This window comes from Chiroxiphia lanceolata, chromosome 3 (genome assembly GCF_009829145.1).
Source record: "Chiroxiphia lanceolata isolate bChiLan1 chromosome 3, bChiLan1.pri, whole genome shotgun sequence".
NCBI classification, from domain to species: domain Eukaryota; kingdom Metazoa; phylum Chordata; class Aves; order Passeriformes; family Pipridae; genus Chiroxiphia; species Chiroxiphia lanceolata.
This window is the reverse complement of record NC_045639.1, coordinates 82,144,521-82,160,949: the sequence shown is the minus strand read 5'-3', so window position 1 is coordinate 82,160,949 and position 16,429 is coordinate 82,144,521. Positions and strand designations below refer to the sequence as shown.

General features: G+C 37.8%; 1 protein-coding gene across 5 annotated transcripts in view; it reads right to left on the bottom strand.

Moving 5' to 3' along the window:
• The window catches only part of UBE3D (ubiquitin protein ligase E3D), an 84,869-nt gene that overhangs the window by 11,165 nt on the left and 57,275 nt on the right, over nt 1–16,429 (bottom strand). For 2 of the 5 annotated variants that reach the window (XM_032681228.1, XM_032681234.1), the window contains one exon: nt 9,062–9,219. The exons of the other annotated variants lie outside the window; for them this stretch is intronic. In XM_032681228.1, coding sequence (XP_032537119.1) covers nt 9,157–9,219 — 63 coding nt within the window. In that variant the 3' untranslated portion in view covers nt 9,062–9,156. Of the gene's footprint in view, nt 1–9,061; nt 9,220–16,429 lie in introns of those variants that run through there. 5 annotated transcript variants of the gene reach the window in all.

Sequence of the window (16,429 nt, the reverse complement as noted above, 5' to 3'; positions counted from 1 at the left end):
GGCTGAATTAGAGAAGGGTGAGTCTGCCACCCTTTAGAAGACCTGCACTCCAGTGGGCCATTTCACACTCACACACACTCCTACTGTCACAGCAGGATTTGCTTCAGGCTGATTTCCTGGAAGTAACATCAGTTTAAGCTTTCACTGGGTTTTTGCAGTCCTCATACCACTAGATTACTCTGCACTCTTGGGAATCTGTTTCAACTGACCAGCATCAATAATACTGTTGTATCTTTCCCAGGAAAAGAAATATGACACACTGCTACTGCTGTGGTATTCAGCAATTATACCTCTTGTCGTATTTCAGCAATAAAGAAGAAAGGAATGAATAAAGCCCTGAACAAGGGCACTATATATAGTCTGGTGTCTTAAAAAAGAAAGGGATGAGAGGGGATGCATCACCACAGGTCTGAACAGAGAAATTTTCTTGACCATGAAGCAAATGAATTGTACCTAATTCCAGAGGGAATAAATAGGGTCGGCTAAGTGGCAACAAAATCTCTCCCTAACAGTGAATCATCTCTCTCAAAAGTAAACTGATAAAGAATGGTGCATGTCAGGTGTGAGATAAGAGTAAAGACTTATGTCTTTGATTAGATGTTGGCTCATCCAGATGTGTAATGTTCTGGTCATTTGCTTGGCTGTTGCTCTCAATTAGATGCTCGTTGGTGGTATTCTCTGCAACATAATTTATGAAGAATCCTATCTCACCAAAATATCCTGTTACTGTATTTCAATCTTATTACTCCTTAAATAGAGGGAAGTGCTAACATAAGTGAAAGAGAAGCACTGGTTTTAGGTCTTTATTACACAGTAACACACACAGCTGGATTCTAAGCTGGCAAATGTCTCCTTTCCTCTCCTTCTCCTGCCTCTTTAGCCATGAAGTACTATAGCACACTTTAAAACACAAAGGTGACTTTTAAGTGCTGCATCATCCAAAACAGAAAAATGAATAATATAGTCTTCTATTACCAGCTTAGTTTTCCAGCTCAAATGATCCCTTCATCATAAACTAACATTTTCTCTATTATTCCCTATTACTGAACCATTCACCACAGTAACTATAATCTTCTTTCTCCTATTTTTAACCACTACCCCTAACATTTTCTTCTCACTCCAATCAATCCTTCTCCCTTAAACCCACACAACACAGGATTTACCGGCAGCCTGTACTATGTCATGTATACTACAGTAGGAGATAAAGTCACCATGCAGTCTTTCTCACAGTTTCTCCAGGAAAAGCAATATTACTACAGAAATAGTTTTTTGTTTCCCAGTTGCAGCATCAGATAAAATCTGCAAGCCAGAATCCCCTTCAGAGCCCAGCTGGAGATACCAGTTTCTTGCTTGTGTTTCTTGTCTTTTTTCTCCCCCCAGCTCCTCTGCCCTTTATAGGAAAAAACAGCAGGCTAAGATTATTTCAATTTTAGAAGCAGAAATGGTAGAAAACTAAAGAGAATAAGGAATTGAACTGGAAACATAAGAAAAAAAGAGGAGAACGCAGTATATCTTGCTAAAAACTGAAGTTTTTAGTGCAAGCATTTGCACTAAATAAAACAGATGTAACTAGTGTGATGCATTATCAAGGCTATCACACAAGCATCAACTAAAAAAATTATTTGGGTTTCCCTCACACTCTCCATAACTCTCACTGTAATAGCAATATAGTTACCTGCAGGATTCAGCACTGGCAAGACACTAGAGACATTAGATATTAATGTTGTAGGTCAATGCATCTTTGAATTTTAATTAAATGAAAATTGGTCTTTTTCTCTTTGTCCAAATTTAGGTACCTGTTCAGAGTCTGTATGAGGCCAGTCATAAGACAACCTTCTCATCTCTTACACCAAAATGCTATATAAAACCCCAAAAGACAGGTAAAACTGACATGAGAAATTATAGAGCAGCACCAAAGGTCACCTGCTCTGTCTTCATACTGACTGTCAGGAAAAGCTATATTAAAACTACTGTGGTAAGGTGCTTTACAAACAAAGAGGCTGTGAAGAAACAAGTCAACCACCTCCAGTTAATACTCTACTTGTTGATCACCTGGAAGGAGAAATTGCATTTTAATTTTGCTTTTGTCTTTAAATCATTAGATTTATACATAAAAAGAAAATCTACCAAACCCTGAAAGCTAAGAAATGGTCTATCATCTTCATTTCCTGCAATGTTTATAGTTAGTTATATCACAGAAACCAGTACACAGGTGTAAATTGGGTTTGTAAGAGTCTCCCTTAGCAAATGTTACATGAGCAGAGAACACTGTGATGTCATGTTGAAACTGCTGGGATATCTTGTCATGTATGCAATATTGCCACAGTGTAAGACATGGCCATCTCCTGTGTGCATATCCATTTCTCAGTATGCCAAACCCAAACACTACCTGACATATGATTTGAAATAACAGTAAGATGTGGGGAGAAGGCAGAGTGAGCATGATATAGAATTATAGAACAAATAGGACAAATTAGAGAACAGAAATAAATGATATTTTCTAATCAGAGGTATTTGGTTATATGCTCACATTTACATGCAATTCATATGGCCCAAACAGCCAAATGTACCAGAACTCGAAAAAATGAGGTAGAGGAGATTAAACGAGAATGTGGCACTGTTAAGTAACATTTTGAAACTAGATAGGCTGAAGATATGTCTTTATTAGGTTATCTTTTGAAAACTTTATGGAAAAAAAGCAAGTTTGAAAAATTAGCTGCCTAAATTCTCTTTGCTTCCTGGTAGTTAAAACTGGAATGAGAATAAATACATCCCTGCATGAGGTATGAGGATTAATTTGTTTGTGTATATAAATGGGTATTTAAGTATCAACTACTATTTTATTTTTAACACTTTATTGGGACTACTGCATTCCTACCAGAGCTCTACTTTTGGCAAGAGATTAGAATTGAGTTAAAACAGGAACAGGTGTTTAGAAGATGATATGGCTGTAATAAAAGCGCTAACCAAGAAGATGAAGGAAAAAAATAATTTATATAAGGCATTCATTTGTATCCTGTGAAATAGAGAGACAAACAGAAGAAAACGTAAAGTCACAGCAACTAAGAGATATTTAGGAAAATGTCTTTGCTTCCTATGACTCATGCCCAGGGGGACAGAGTCTGAGCAGGGTGGCCCTTTGGTCCCAGGTCATGCCATTCTTGTACAATCTCATGATACCTATTAAAAGGCCAGGCATTCAATAATACTGGTTGGGTAATAAAACATTTTCAAAGCCTCTAAAGGTTGTCGGAGTTTAAGGCCACTCTTGGTAAGATCTGAGCTCCTAAATTATATCAGGTATTTTTGGCCTCTAAGATCCCTACAACCATTACTAGGTCAAACTGATTTTTATTTCTAGGGACTGAATACATTATTTTGCCAGCTGCAACCAGAACAAAAGCTGAAACCATCCATTTCAAGGCTCAAACTCATGAAGACAGATGTTTTCTTGGTAAAAAGAACAATTCTTGACCTTGAAGCTTCATAAGAAAATACAATATTTACCATTTTTAGAATACTTTTCCCTCAACAATAAGATAATTGAAGATAAAATCTCTCAAGTGGCTTTTTTTTTGAAAGCAGACTGTGCTCAAACACGAATCCTGCAAGTTAAACCTCTTTGCATCAAGCTATACTATTAATTTCCTACAAAGTAAAAGTAAATGAAGCAAAGACTTTTAAAAGCCAAGACTTAAAGGGGAGTAGGTGTTGCAAGATGTATGAGGTTTATTATTACTTTGTTTATTGCCATACTCCAGACGGTGTCTTATAAGAGTAGGACATGATGTACAAAATTAATAAAATTTAACTACGGAAATACTGGGAAGACTCTCCATGGGCAGCACGAGTCCTCGGCTCTGGGAATTCTCAGCACGGTTGAATCTCAAAAGTCAAAAGTTAGACTGAGGATCTCATAAGAAACTAAAATGGTTGTCTAGACTATATTGAAGTCTCTTATGTCTTTCCCTATGGAAAAGCTTGCCTGTAGAACAACTCATGGAAGAAATGTAGTAATGTAATTTCTGCATGCTAGATGGGTTTTTTTCCTGGTATTATATGATTCTTGCATTTTAAGAAGGTTTAATACAATTAACTTTGACTTCAGTACATTTAAGTTGCATCCTTTCCAAGCATTTCTTGTCAGCAGTCACCCATGAGAGAAAAGTCTATTAAATTAGCAAGACAGTAAGAAAGGTTTTAAAATGACTGATGACAGAGAATTATCTCCTTGAAAATAATACTGAAGAAAACAATTTTGACCTGAGACAAATTCACATGTCCTTTTGATTCTAATGATTTCATCAACAAGAACATGGTTATTCAGAAGCTGAACTTAGGCCTGTATCATTGATTCCATACACACGTTGGAACAGCTCTATTGTCCAACGGAGGCAATTATTCATGTGGTGAAGTGCTTATGGGAGTCAAATCTAGACTAATAAATGGCTTATGGGTGCTCCTGACAGGCATCAGACAATTTTAAATACTTACTCTCTATCAGGGCAGAACTGGAAAATTTTGATGAATACATCAATTAATGGTAATTTCTGAAGGCACCGTAAGAAAACGAATTGGCCTTCCAAAAGGAAGGGCTGTACAAAGAACCAAAGAGATTTTAAGTTGGAACTTGTCTAATTGATGATATATGGCATCTGTGATAGCAGGGGACTAAATTTAATGAAACACAAGAATTCCATGTGGTCCTAGCTATAAACTACAAAAAATACTGCAAGTCTATAGGGTAAAAAACTGATCACAAAGGCTAAGACAAACATCTGACAGCACAGGATACAGAGTTAAACCCTTTCTGAAAGAGTCTTTTCATCAGATTCCTATCCCAGCATGTTAAAAGAGCAGCAACAGTGGGAAATGCAAGTTAACACTCTCAAGCAGAGGTCAGACTGACCACACTCTCTGGTATCAGGACAGCAACCTCCACTGCAGGGGCAGCACTGACCTTTTGAAACAATGACCTTTTGCATACCATAGCATCACCAGAAGATTCTGAATCTCAGAACCCTAATATATTTCTTCTCAATAAACCATGACTATTCAAAAACAGGAAAAAAAATACATACGTATTTAATAATTCAAGTCCAAACACTCATTCCAAGCACAACCTTTTTTCCTCACCAAATAAAATACCAAAGATTATACAAGAACCTTAGTAGCCTTCACTAACATATTTCACCACAGAAGTATGCATTTCTTTGGTGGAAGGTTAAGCAGTAAGCAAAATGTCTTGCAAACATCCTCCTCACTGTGTTGGCACAGCGGCATCGTCACTGGATAATGCCAAAGAAGTAGAAGTGACAAGGTTTCATGGGCTCTCTGAACAAGATGGAAGGGTTCAAACCAGATTAAATAGGTTGCTGCTGAATATAAAACTGCAGCCCTCAACACCACAGCAATGGGAGCTAATGCATTAAAATAGTCAAAATACATGTATAGGCAACGTCATGTGAAAGAACACTGAATGAATATGGTATTAAAACGTCTGCAAATACACTCTAAAGTAGCATGTTCTATAAAGAGCTTTTCACGGTATTCAGCCTTGTACATAAAAGTCACATAAGCAGTACAGCAGGCAGCTTTCCCTATTATATTGTATTCTGTTGCTTTTGTAAGTTATTTTCATGTCTGATTTATCATGGGAAATATGGGTAAATGATTCCATTTGTCTTCCCAGGCCTCCAAGTAACACTGTCTAGAAACCCCAAACCTTTACTCTCTCCAAAGATTACCGTTACTTGTACTAAACTGTGAGGAAGAGTTCACATCCTTAAAGATGTGAAATGTGAAAAAAGTAAAGCAAGCAAACAGAAAAACCTCAGGCATTTACACACATTTAAACACAATTACCAAACCAATCTTCCAAGAAAACCCTCAGAGTGCTATGATTTACAGGTTTATGTACTGAACAGTGTAGGTTTACCTATCGAACAGTGCACCCTCTCCTCTTCCATCACTCTTATTTATCTACTTTTTAAATAAGAACATACCTGCTCTGAAACTGAGGGATGTGTGTGCATCTACTACCTCAGCATATGCCTGCAATGTGATGGAATCAAAGGATTCAACAAGAAAGAAATTACTGTAAGCAACAGTCATCTCCCTTCACAGCCATTTTATGCAGCTCATAAACAAACTGTTCCCCCAGTAGTCATCTTCTGCAGCCTTTCTTTCCTGTCCACTTTTGCCATGCTTTGATTTAAATTTGAAATAATCTCCTTGGATCATGCACCGTGCTTTTAATTTTTCAGCCAAAAGCCATGCACAGCTTTTATCTGTTACTATTAACAGATTGCCCAAGGACACACACACAGTGAGTCATGGAAAGAAAGAGTAAGGATTTCCTGGCTCTTAATCCAATGCTCAGACAAGACCTCTCATGTTTCCAATTTTCAAGGGCTGGCAGGTGGAGGGAAGAGAAAGAAAGGAAAAAAGATGGAGACTTTTTTAGATAAGCAAAATAGGCAACCAGAAAAAAAAGCTCTTCCCCTTCTCAGTTTCAGATAACTGATGTAACAGTAATCAAAGAATCTGCTGAAGAGCTTAAACTGTTTTTTAAAAAAATGCAATGGATAGAACAGAGGAAAAATATTAACTGACAGCAAAAAGACACAAAAAAATTACATTTCTTAAAGCAGAAACAAAATAACAAGTTTGCTCCACAAGCCTGGAAACAGAAGAGAAAGGAATTTACATGTTTTCAGACCAAGGGGATTTGGGAACCGTGCTCCCAAATAGGAGAGTAGGTAGCAGCATTAGTGTGTGCTCACCACAGAACTGCAAAAAAACCTGGTTGCGAAAGTGCAAGAAGGTGACGTGAATCATCTGAACACACTTCAGAAACACTCTGTGTGTTACACTAGTCTATTTAACTTAGGAGGCTGATTCCCTCAAGACCACCTATAATTAGCTAGAGAAGAGGAACATTCAAAAGACAAATATAGATCATGCAGAGATGATGTATCAGCAGCCTGAAAATAATTAATATCCATCCTAATAATGCCACTTATTCCAAAAGACAATGCAACAGTTTACAAGACCCATAATGTCACAAAAGAACAGGAAAATAATATTTCATACGCACAAAAGTAGGCCACCCATCATACTCTGAAAAGGAAAAAAAAAACAAATGGATTTTGAGGCAAGTTGTACTCATTTATCACATCTCACACATGGGCTTTGGCAGCACCCTGGATAACCGGCTGAAATGAGACCCATTTCAAAATGAAATAGATGTTAAAACACTGGTACCAGTCAAAGACATTAACTGCACACATGTATGGGACACTTAGGGACTGTTCGTCTCATTGGACTGGGATAATGCGATTATTTAGAGACTACTTTTGAACCAGTATTTGCACTCCCAACCTAACCATCACTGAAGAAATCCTGAGTGACATCTAACAGGTACAGTCAAGCCTACACTGTAGAAACGGCTTCTTCGCGTCCCTACTCACCCTAATTAAACAATTAACTGCAACAACAGCCATCACCATGAACAGAAACTATTTCAGCAGAAGATGAGAACCAAGTGAGCCAGCAGGCAGTTCTTTCCAGATTCTCAATGAGACACAAGCAGTAAGTAGTACAGTATTAGCCTGCACATTGCCAGAGGCCCTGCTGACAAAGGACAATGAAAGGTCAATGCCCTCTCTGCCTCAGCCTTTACTGATATGATCAGCCTGCAGGAATCCAAGGGCCCTGAGACCAGTAGGCAAATCTGTAAGAAGAAGACTTACCCTTGGTGAAGGAGGACTGGGTAATGGAACACTTAAAGTGGACATACATCCGTATCATGAAAAGTGCTGCTAGCAAGTTGAAGGATGTGATCCTTCACCTCAACTCAGCACTCGCAAGGTCACATCTGGAGTGCTAGTACAGGAAAGATATGGACTTACTGAAGCAAGATAAGGGCTAAGAATGGGCTAACAAGAGGCCATGAAGATGACTAAGGGATGGGAAGGAGCATCTTTCATATGAGGAGAGGTTGATAGCTCAGACTGTTAGGCCTGGAAAAGGTCCAGGAGGATCATATCAATGTGTAAAAATATCTGATGGGAGGGAGTGAAGGTGAGAGAGCCAGACTCTTCTCAGTAGTGCCCACTAACAGGACAAGGGGCAATAAGCACAAATTGGAGAGCATGAAATTCCTTCCGAACACTTTTTGACTGTAAAGATGGTAGAACACTGGCACAGGTGTCCCAGGGCGGTTGTGGAGTCTCCATCCTTGGAGATATTTAAAACCCAGCTGGATATGGTCCCAGACAACCTGCTCTAGCTGACTTGTGCTTTAGCAGGAGATTGGACTAGACGATATCAAGAGGTCACTTCTGACCTCAATGACTCTGTGAATATATTTTGGTTGCAGCATTTCTGAAGTGAACCAGCTAATTAACAAAGATTAGTAATTAAGGCATCCTTGAAGACAAACAGTTCAGATGTTTTGTAAAACCTAAAAGCTGGACTTTTTCCACTCTTTTTGAGTGCAAGTTTCACATTCCCTCTTCATTTTGCTGACTAAGTTTCCTTTTATATACCAACTTCCATCATTCACTTGAAAGATACTGTAGTCAAATACTGCACAGAAAATACTTATGAATTAAACATTATCTTGTAGTTTTGGTTGACTCGCCTTCTCTTCTCCTTGCCTGCTCCTTTGCAACCTCTTTTCTCTATATTTCAATATAGTATGTGTCTGTCCTTCAGCTGGTGGTTCCACGCAATCTATATTATTCTCTTCAAGCTTCTTTTTTCCCCCCTTCTTTTTCTTTGTCTGTTTTCCTGCCCTTGAATACTTTCTGGTTTCAGATGAAAACAAGAATTAGGTCTTATTATTATGAGAATTTTTCTTGTACTGATAAAGATCTTATTATTCAAAACAAAGCTATCATGATTTCTTTAACAATGAGATTTTTATGTTAATTTTGATCTTCTTTTTAGAAAACATTAATAATCTTCAAGGAGAATCAATTTTCCGTATTCTTTCAATTCTTTTTCTTATTTTTTTAATCCAATCTTACCATCAAGGACAAGTATATATGAACAAAGTTTGCACTGGAGCTCCCTTAAGGTATCATTCTGGATTCTTGAAGTATAATTATTATAGCATATTGGTCTGCTCTACAACTTCCAAAATACTGTTTAAAACTTCTTCCTTAGGGCAAGGCCACTAAAAAAATATGCTGTTGAAACATGGTAAATTATCTGCATGATAAAAAAAAGATAATTTAGCACTTCACAAAGTTCAATGAATGAAAAACAGCATAAATCAGTAGAAATGCAGAAAGATGATAATCAAGAACAAGTTAGAAATATGCAAGATCCAAAGCTGAGGATCACAGCATGACCTTAAAGTCTGACTGAAATAACCTGAAGTTGTTAAAAATTTTACCAGCTTTATAAGATAAATATTGAGAACTACCAACGACTGAAACCAGGCACTTAACATTTCTGCATGAAAACCTTTATTTAATACAACTGTATCAAGTAAATGAAAGAAAGAAAACTGAAAAATCATTTGCCTCAAACTTTAAAAACAATCATTCTCCTGGACTTCTCACACTAAAACCCTTACTGCTTGACAATATGAACAGATATTTTTATTCATTTTGAACATTTGCCACATCATTTCATTCACTTCGTATTCTGAATTAAACCATTTTATGCAAAATCCTATTGTACTGCACACACAAATAAACAAACAAAATAAATCTCAAAAGGGATTTTGATCCCCCAAACCCTCAATTTCCTTAGTAAGTCAAATTAAATGAGCATGGTTGTTGGTATGTGTAAAGATTGCTTTTATAATATGACTGATCCTACCTACCTTTAATTATTTAAAATAACTCATTTTTCCCTTAGCTTACTTTTTAAAACAGGATTTGTAGTCTTTAAATCTCAGAGATCATTCAAAAAATCTCATTTTTTCACCTTACATACATTTTATGCACAGTCATAGATACATGTCCACTGTGTATTACACAAAGTCCAACTAAAGAAAAAAAATGCTTTGCACTTTTCCCTTTCTTTTATGTCTCGCTGATTTTCTCTTCCCAACTATAAAACACAAACAAAGCCTGTTTAAAAGACAGAAAGACTGAAAGACAGGAGGAAAGAAAAGCACAGACCTTGAACACCAGGAGTAAAATTAAATTAGTTAACTGCTGTAAGCATGAAGCATTAATGAAATAAAAATAGAGAATTTTCCCCTTATGAGGAACATTTATTGTGTTAATTAAATTCTTTTATTCAAAATCTATACTCACCCAAGTGTAGAAATATTACATTATATCAATAACTGCAAAGTATAAGCAAGAACTACCCTATAAGCATCTTCTCCCCATCTAGTGGAGTGAAGCCTTTAAATCATTTATACTGACTGAAGAAAGAAAGGACAAAAAATCCAGCAGAAAACTCCCTGCATGAACCAGAAGCCACAGTTATTACTTCACTTGTCTAACAAACAGCTATCAGAGATTAGCTTCAAGCATTTGCTTGCAAAGTTCACATGCAATAATGTTAATGAGGAACTTTCAGAGAGTCTACAATAATTATTTCTCTAAAATATATCCAGCTGGCTGGTTTATTCATTTGCAGGCCAGTTCTGCACCACTGAAGCCAAGGAGAGTTTTTATATTAACTTCAATAGGTTTGGGTCCTTGCCTCCAATGTTGAGCTATCACCACAAATGCTTCAGGTGCATTTCTGTAATACCTCACAAACTAATTAAAAGCTATATCTACTAAGGGACCATCACTAGCATTTTTAAGCTTACGAGATGAGAAACAAGCTCCTAAGTCTTCAGATGGACACCCTAAATGATTGCCTAACTTTCAAAAACACTCAGTATTTGTTCATTTGAATGCAAACACCAGGTAATCCAAAGCACTGGCAATTTTTATTGGAATGGCTAAAAACGGACTGGCAAGTCACTTCTGCATAAGCAGAGCAGCATGTGAAATTAAGATAATGTCTTTATGTGAAATTTTTTTTTCTGTGACTTGCATCTTCTTCAAGATGATCACCTTGTTGTAAAAAATATTATGGGTTCTTCTGAGAATTATTTTCAAAGATTTAATCAGGTATTCAGCTGCATTGTAACTTATCTGAACATAGAGTTGGGAAAGGAGTGTAATTCAACAGTGAGTGTACTGCACTGTAATAAGTGTTGGTACTTTAACCACTATCAGTACTGTTGAAAAGAGCCCCACTTGACTTCTTCATGGTTTTGTATCAGGAATACATGCTTTGCCTTTGCAGGAAAGGCTGAAATAAAATGATTAGTTAATAACTGTCACCAAGGGTCTCTTCAGCTACTGAGCTATACTTAAAAATATGTAAACAGTGTCTCACTTCTGACAGTTCATTTTAACTAAATTCCAGGAACACAATAATTTCCAGGTGGAATTGGAGCTCTGTTTCATCTAAATTTGGTGTTGTGGATACAACCTTGTTGAATGCTAGAGGCCTCAGAAGATGATCCAAATACCAGGTAAGTGACAGAACAGTCTCCTTCCAAACTCCTCACACAGAAGTGGCTTAAAAAACGGTAATATTCTACTCAGTAGACTCAGCAGCTCTTTCAAAATTGGTCTAATCATTAAGCCACATAAGCTCACCATTCTTATTCACACACATCAAAATTCCCTTTTGTTTCAAATCTTATCAAATTTTGGCCTCACCAGAATCCTGTCTCCTAGAAGAGTTCAGAGCCTCGGGACACTGTTGGAGCAGTGGACTACTTCTCAAATTCCGGTTCTCCATTAGCATCAACACTTGAGCAGAGAAAACTTTACTTGAAATTAGTATTTACTTGTGTGTTTAAATTTCAGTCCCTGAGGATTTACTAGCTATGTGAGATGTCACGTGGATTTATTTTTATTTGTTCTTGAATTTCTTCTCACAGAACTCTAGGTTTAATATTTCAAACTGAAAAATTTCTTAATCTCCTTCACTAGTGCCAGGATTAAATCCAGATTTTAGAAAGAACACTACATGAGAGGGCAAAAATATGTAGGAAATACACAGTAGAAGAGGTGAGTAAAAGCTTACAAAATACAGTAAGTTTTACAGACAGTATTTAGTCATATTCTACATCTCATCTTAAAATAGAAAAAGTATTCGCTTAATGGAATATATCCCTAGGATAATCATGCAGAATAGACACTTCTGATTAATTTAACCAGTCACCAGCTACCGCTCTATAAAAATATAGCTGAAAATGCATTTCCTTTCTGTGGAAGCAGAGAATCCAAACTGAAATATGAAGGTTTCTGTATGTTCAGCAGACCTTTTTTCTTTTAATTTAAGAAGGAAAGTTGATTCTACTTCATTTCAAAGTAGAATATAAAGCCCTGTTGTTATCCTCCCAGCCTCAGTTTTTCCACCTTACCTGAAAAGAGGTAAATACAAGTAGGCAACTGTAAGCACTAAAAGTTAGTTTCTAACCAGTGAAAAGCAGTAAGAACTACAGGGCTGTCTGTTCCAAAATTATACGAAACAAAGTAAATTCGTATCCAATAGAAATTAGAAAGTAACATGGAAACTCAACAGTGCAGAAAACTCAATGAGGTTAACAAAGAGGAAAACAAGACAGTTCTAGAATTTAATTTCTGAAAATCTGGCAATTGATAAATGGAACAGGCTTTGTATGAAAACATGAAATAAAGGGTAAGCAGCAAGCTCTCTGGTGAGTTAGAAAGAAATATGTTAGCTAGTTACCCCCCATTACTCAATAATAGCCTTTTTTTTTTATTTGGTGGGACATATGAAAATAGAAAAAGTTATCAAAGACTGGAACATCAACAGGTAGAAAATCTTCTATCTCAACTGAACTATGCAGCATATAATTATTGAACTAGGGTCAGTGGTACCAGTCACAGAAAGTGAGACTAACTGACCAGTACAATGTTCAGTAATTTTCAGGATCATTTTTAGAAATGCCAGGCATTCTGGAAGAACTTGGAAGTGGACTGAGCAGCCAAAATAGTCAGTAAGATTAAAATAACATCTTCATTTGTACAAGTCTGCAGGCAACACAATTTTCCATGTAGCCAAGGTGCTTAATACTTACTTTTTTCTTCTATTTTCCTTATAAAACTCAAGCTCACTAAAAGCAACAGCAGAAATACAGCTCCCTGATGTTTCATCACTTCACAATGCCACAGCTCACAAAAATAAAGAAGGCTGGGAACTGGTGTTTTAAAATAGTCTCTTTCTCTATATACCATGCTTTTATAATTTACATTCGTGATATGGGAATAATTTTTTAAATTTTCTTTTTCCATAAGGCAGAATCACTTCCCATTTTACTTGTCAAGCTACTGGGAGACAGATAAAGAAATATTAACCAGAAACCCTGGCAAAAGTCCAAACAGCAATCACATTCTGCCCACCCAACACTCCCTGTGATCTCACTCATCTACAGTATCTTCAGATTCCTGCAAGTTTTTCCACATCTTACTAAATGGTTGCCAGGTTTCACGCCAAGGCATAACAGCTTTCTGTTGAAGGCTAAATTGTTTCCTTATTTCAGTAGGTTGTGTTAATGCTTATACACCTTTTTGACCTTCTCTTTCTTCTTCCCACAGGAGTATTCCAAATCTTGTCTCAGAAGTTCTATAAAATGCATAGGCTGAGATACCTCCTCACACTCCCATGCATAGAACAGCTTGCTTAATTCAAAAGCAGTGGAGCTATTACAAACGAATATTCACACAACTGATCTTTTTTACTGGTCAAAGCAGCAAGCAACTTAGAGATGATGGAAATACTTTTGTCCTCTTTATGGCCAGTCAGAACTGTGCTGGTGTACGTCAGTGGCAACAGCACCAGCCTACCAAAAGGGTAGTTGGTCCATTTTATCTGTTATACTTCCCTTCAGGTCTATCCCCGCCTCTGGACAGACAGTGATGTGACCTGTTTCCCCATGTCATATTTCTGCCCATTCTAGCTTTCCTATAACACAAACCTAGCGTTTTCTTCCTTAAGAAGCAAGAGCTTTCAAGCTCCACCATTTGTCATCAGCCACCACCCCCAGAACACAGACCTATGATTTAAGAACGGAGATTTAGAGCACACCGCTCTCTTTACTGACATTGCAACTGAATGATGGACTTCCAGTTCTGAGGGAAGGCAAATTGTATGTTTCTCACTGGAGGCATTACTGACTTCTTCACCAAAAGATCCATTCCAGACTCATTTTCAACTGACAATAAAAAGAAGAGAACTTAACAACCCTCTTCCTTTTCGTCCACCACGTACTTTATCTTAGTCAAGTCACTGATTCTATTATTATGCTCTGGCTTTGCAGGCTCCTGTATATGTGTCCATTTGTCTCCTTGAAGACATCATTACTGTTTCCAGCTCTTTAACACATAATGCTCCTGAGCTGCTCTAAGTGCCTTGGTAAGCTGACCCATCTATCAATAAAATGCTAGAATTTAGTGACATCCTCCTTCAGGATCCCTCAAAATTTTGTTATCTGTGATAACATCATACATATTTTCAGCCTACAGCTAAAATCTAACAGAGTTGGATCCATCCATTTTTAAAGCACTTTTAAACCTTCTAAGAAGCACCTTTATAAATACATCTGTTTTTCTGTACAGCTTTCTTGATTTCATAAGTAGCTTCAGAGCTTCCATCCAGACTCTTAATGGAAATGAACAATGTTGTAGCTTTCCATAATAACACGCATTCACCAAACACACAGCATAACAACATGAAATTTTAAGATAAATTTCCATTATAGAATCATTGTTGTCCAATGACTCAGCATTATGTGCAAAGCAACAGAGCTCTATGTAGCTGATAACCTGATTTCTGTAAATTTTTAGCTATGGCCTTGAAGCTTACACCTCACATAAATCAAGCTTTTACTTATAATCTGGATAGAGCTAAGACTAACTTAGAGATGCCAAAGTTTTGGAGGGAAGCAGCCCTATACAAATCATGTCGAATATATATTGCAATATTTGGTTGTGCACAGGGCTAAATATATCTTTTGAGCACAGCTTGTTTCTCCGTCACAAAGGCAACAGCCTCAGTTAATAAAGAGAAATGGATGTTCTAGAAGTGTATCAGACCTCCCATAAGACTCTTTTTTATGTATATATTCAGGTATACAAAACAAGAGAATTTGTCTTTTCCATAACACACTTGCAGGATGGTGTCTGTTGATAAAGAAGACAAACTCTCAGTTTGTGTTTCACAGTATACTACCTACACAACTACTCGATAATTACAACGTAATGGCTACACTTTCAGATTTCAAAATTACTTGGGAAAAGCAGAAAGCTCCAATAGATGAAAACTGGAAAAAGAAAGAGTGGCACCAATCAGGCATTTTGATTCCTAATTAGTTCTTTCAGAACAGATGCACCATTTGCCAAGGCCAAGCCTGTGAACAATGGTGGTAGTGTCTCTGGGATAACAGATTTAAGAAGAGGTAGAACAGCAGCTGGAGGGAGAAATGAGACTATATTAGAGCAACAACTGTGCAGACACCAAGGTCAGTGAAGAAGAAGAGGGAGGAGGTCTTCCCAGACATTCCCCTCCAGCCTGTGATGAAGATAGTGGTGAGATATGTTCCCCTGCAGCCCCCAGAGGTCCATGCTGGAGCAGACATTCCCCTGCAGCCCCCAGAGGAACCCCTGCCAGAGCAGTGGATGCCTGAAGGATGCTGTGACCCCATGGGAAGCCTGCATTGGAGCAGGCTCCCAGCAGGACCTGTAGACCCATGGAGACAGGAGCCCATGCAGGAGCAGCTTTGCTGGCAGGACTTGTGACCCCATGAGGGTCACATACTGGAGCAGCCTGTTCCTGAAGAACTGCACCCCATGGAAGGGACACCTGGTGGAACAGTTCATGAAGAACCGCAGACTGTGAGACAGACCCATGTTGGAGAAGTTCATGGAGAACTGTCTTCCATGGGAGGGAACCCACACAGGAGAACGGGAAAAGTGTGAGAGTCCTCTGCCTGAGGAAGAAGGAGCAGCAGAGATAACGTGTGATGGAACTGACCACAGCCTCCATTCCCCATATTCCTGCACTGCTGGGAGGAGGTGGTAGAGAACTGAGAACAAAGTTAAACATGAGAAGGGAGGAGTAGGGGGTAAGCGTTTTTAAGATTTGGTTTACTTCTCATTATCCTGCTCCAATTTGATTGTTAACAAATTCAACTAATTTCTCCAAGTCAAATCTGTTTTGCCCATGACAGCAGTTGGTGAATGATCTCTCCCTATCCTTACTGTTGACTCATGAGCTGCTCATTTGTTTTTCTTCCCTGTTCAGCTGAGAAGGGAAGTGACAGAGCAGCTTTGGTGGGCAGCTGGCATTCAGCCAGGGTCAAACTACTACAATGACATATTTGAACTTCTTTTCTAAGAAAACTGCTTTGAAATGTATTACCAGA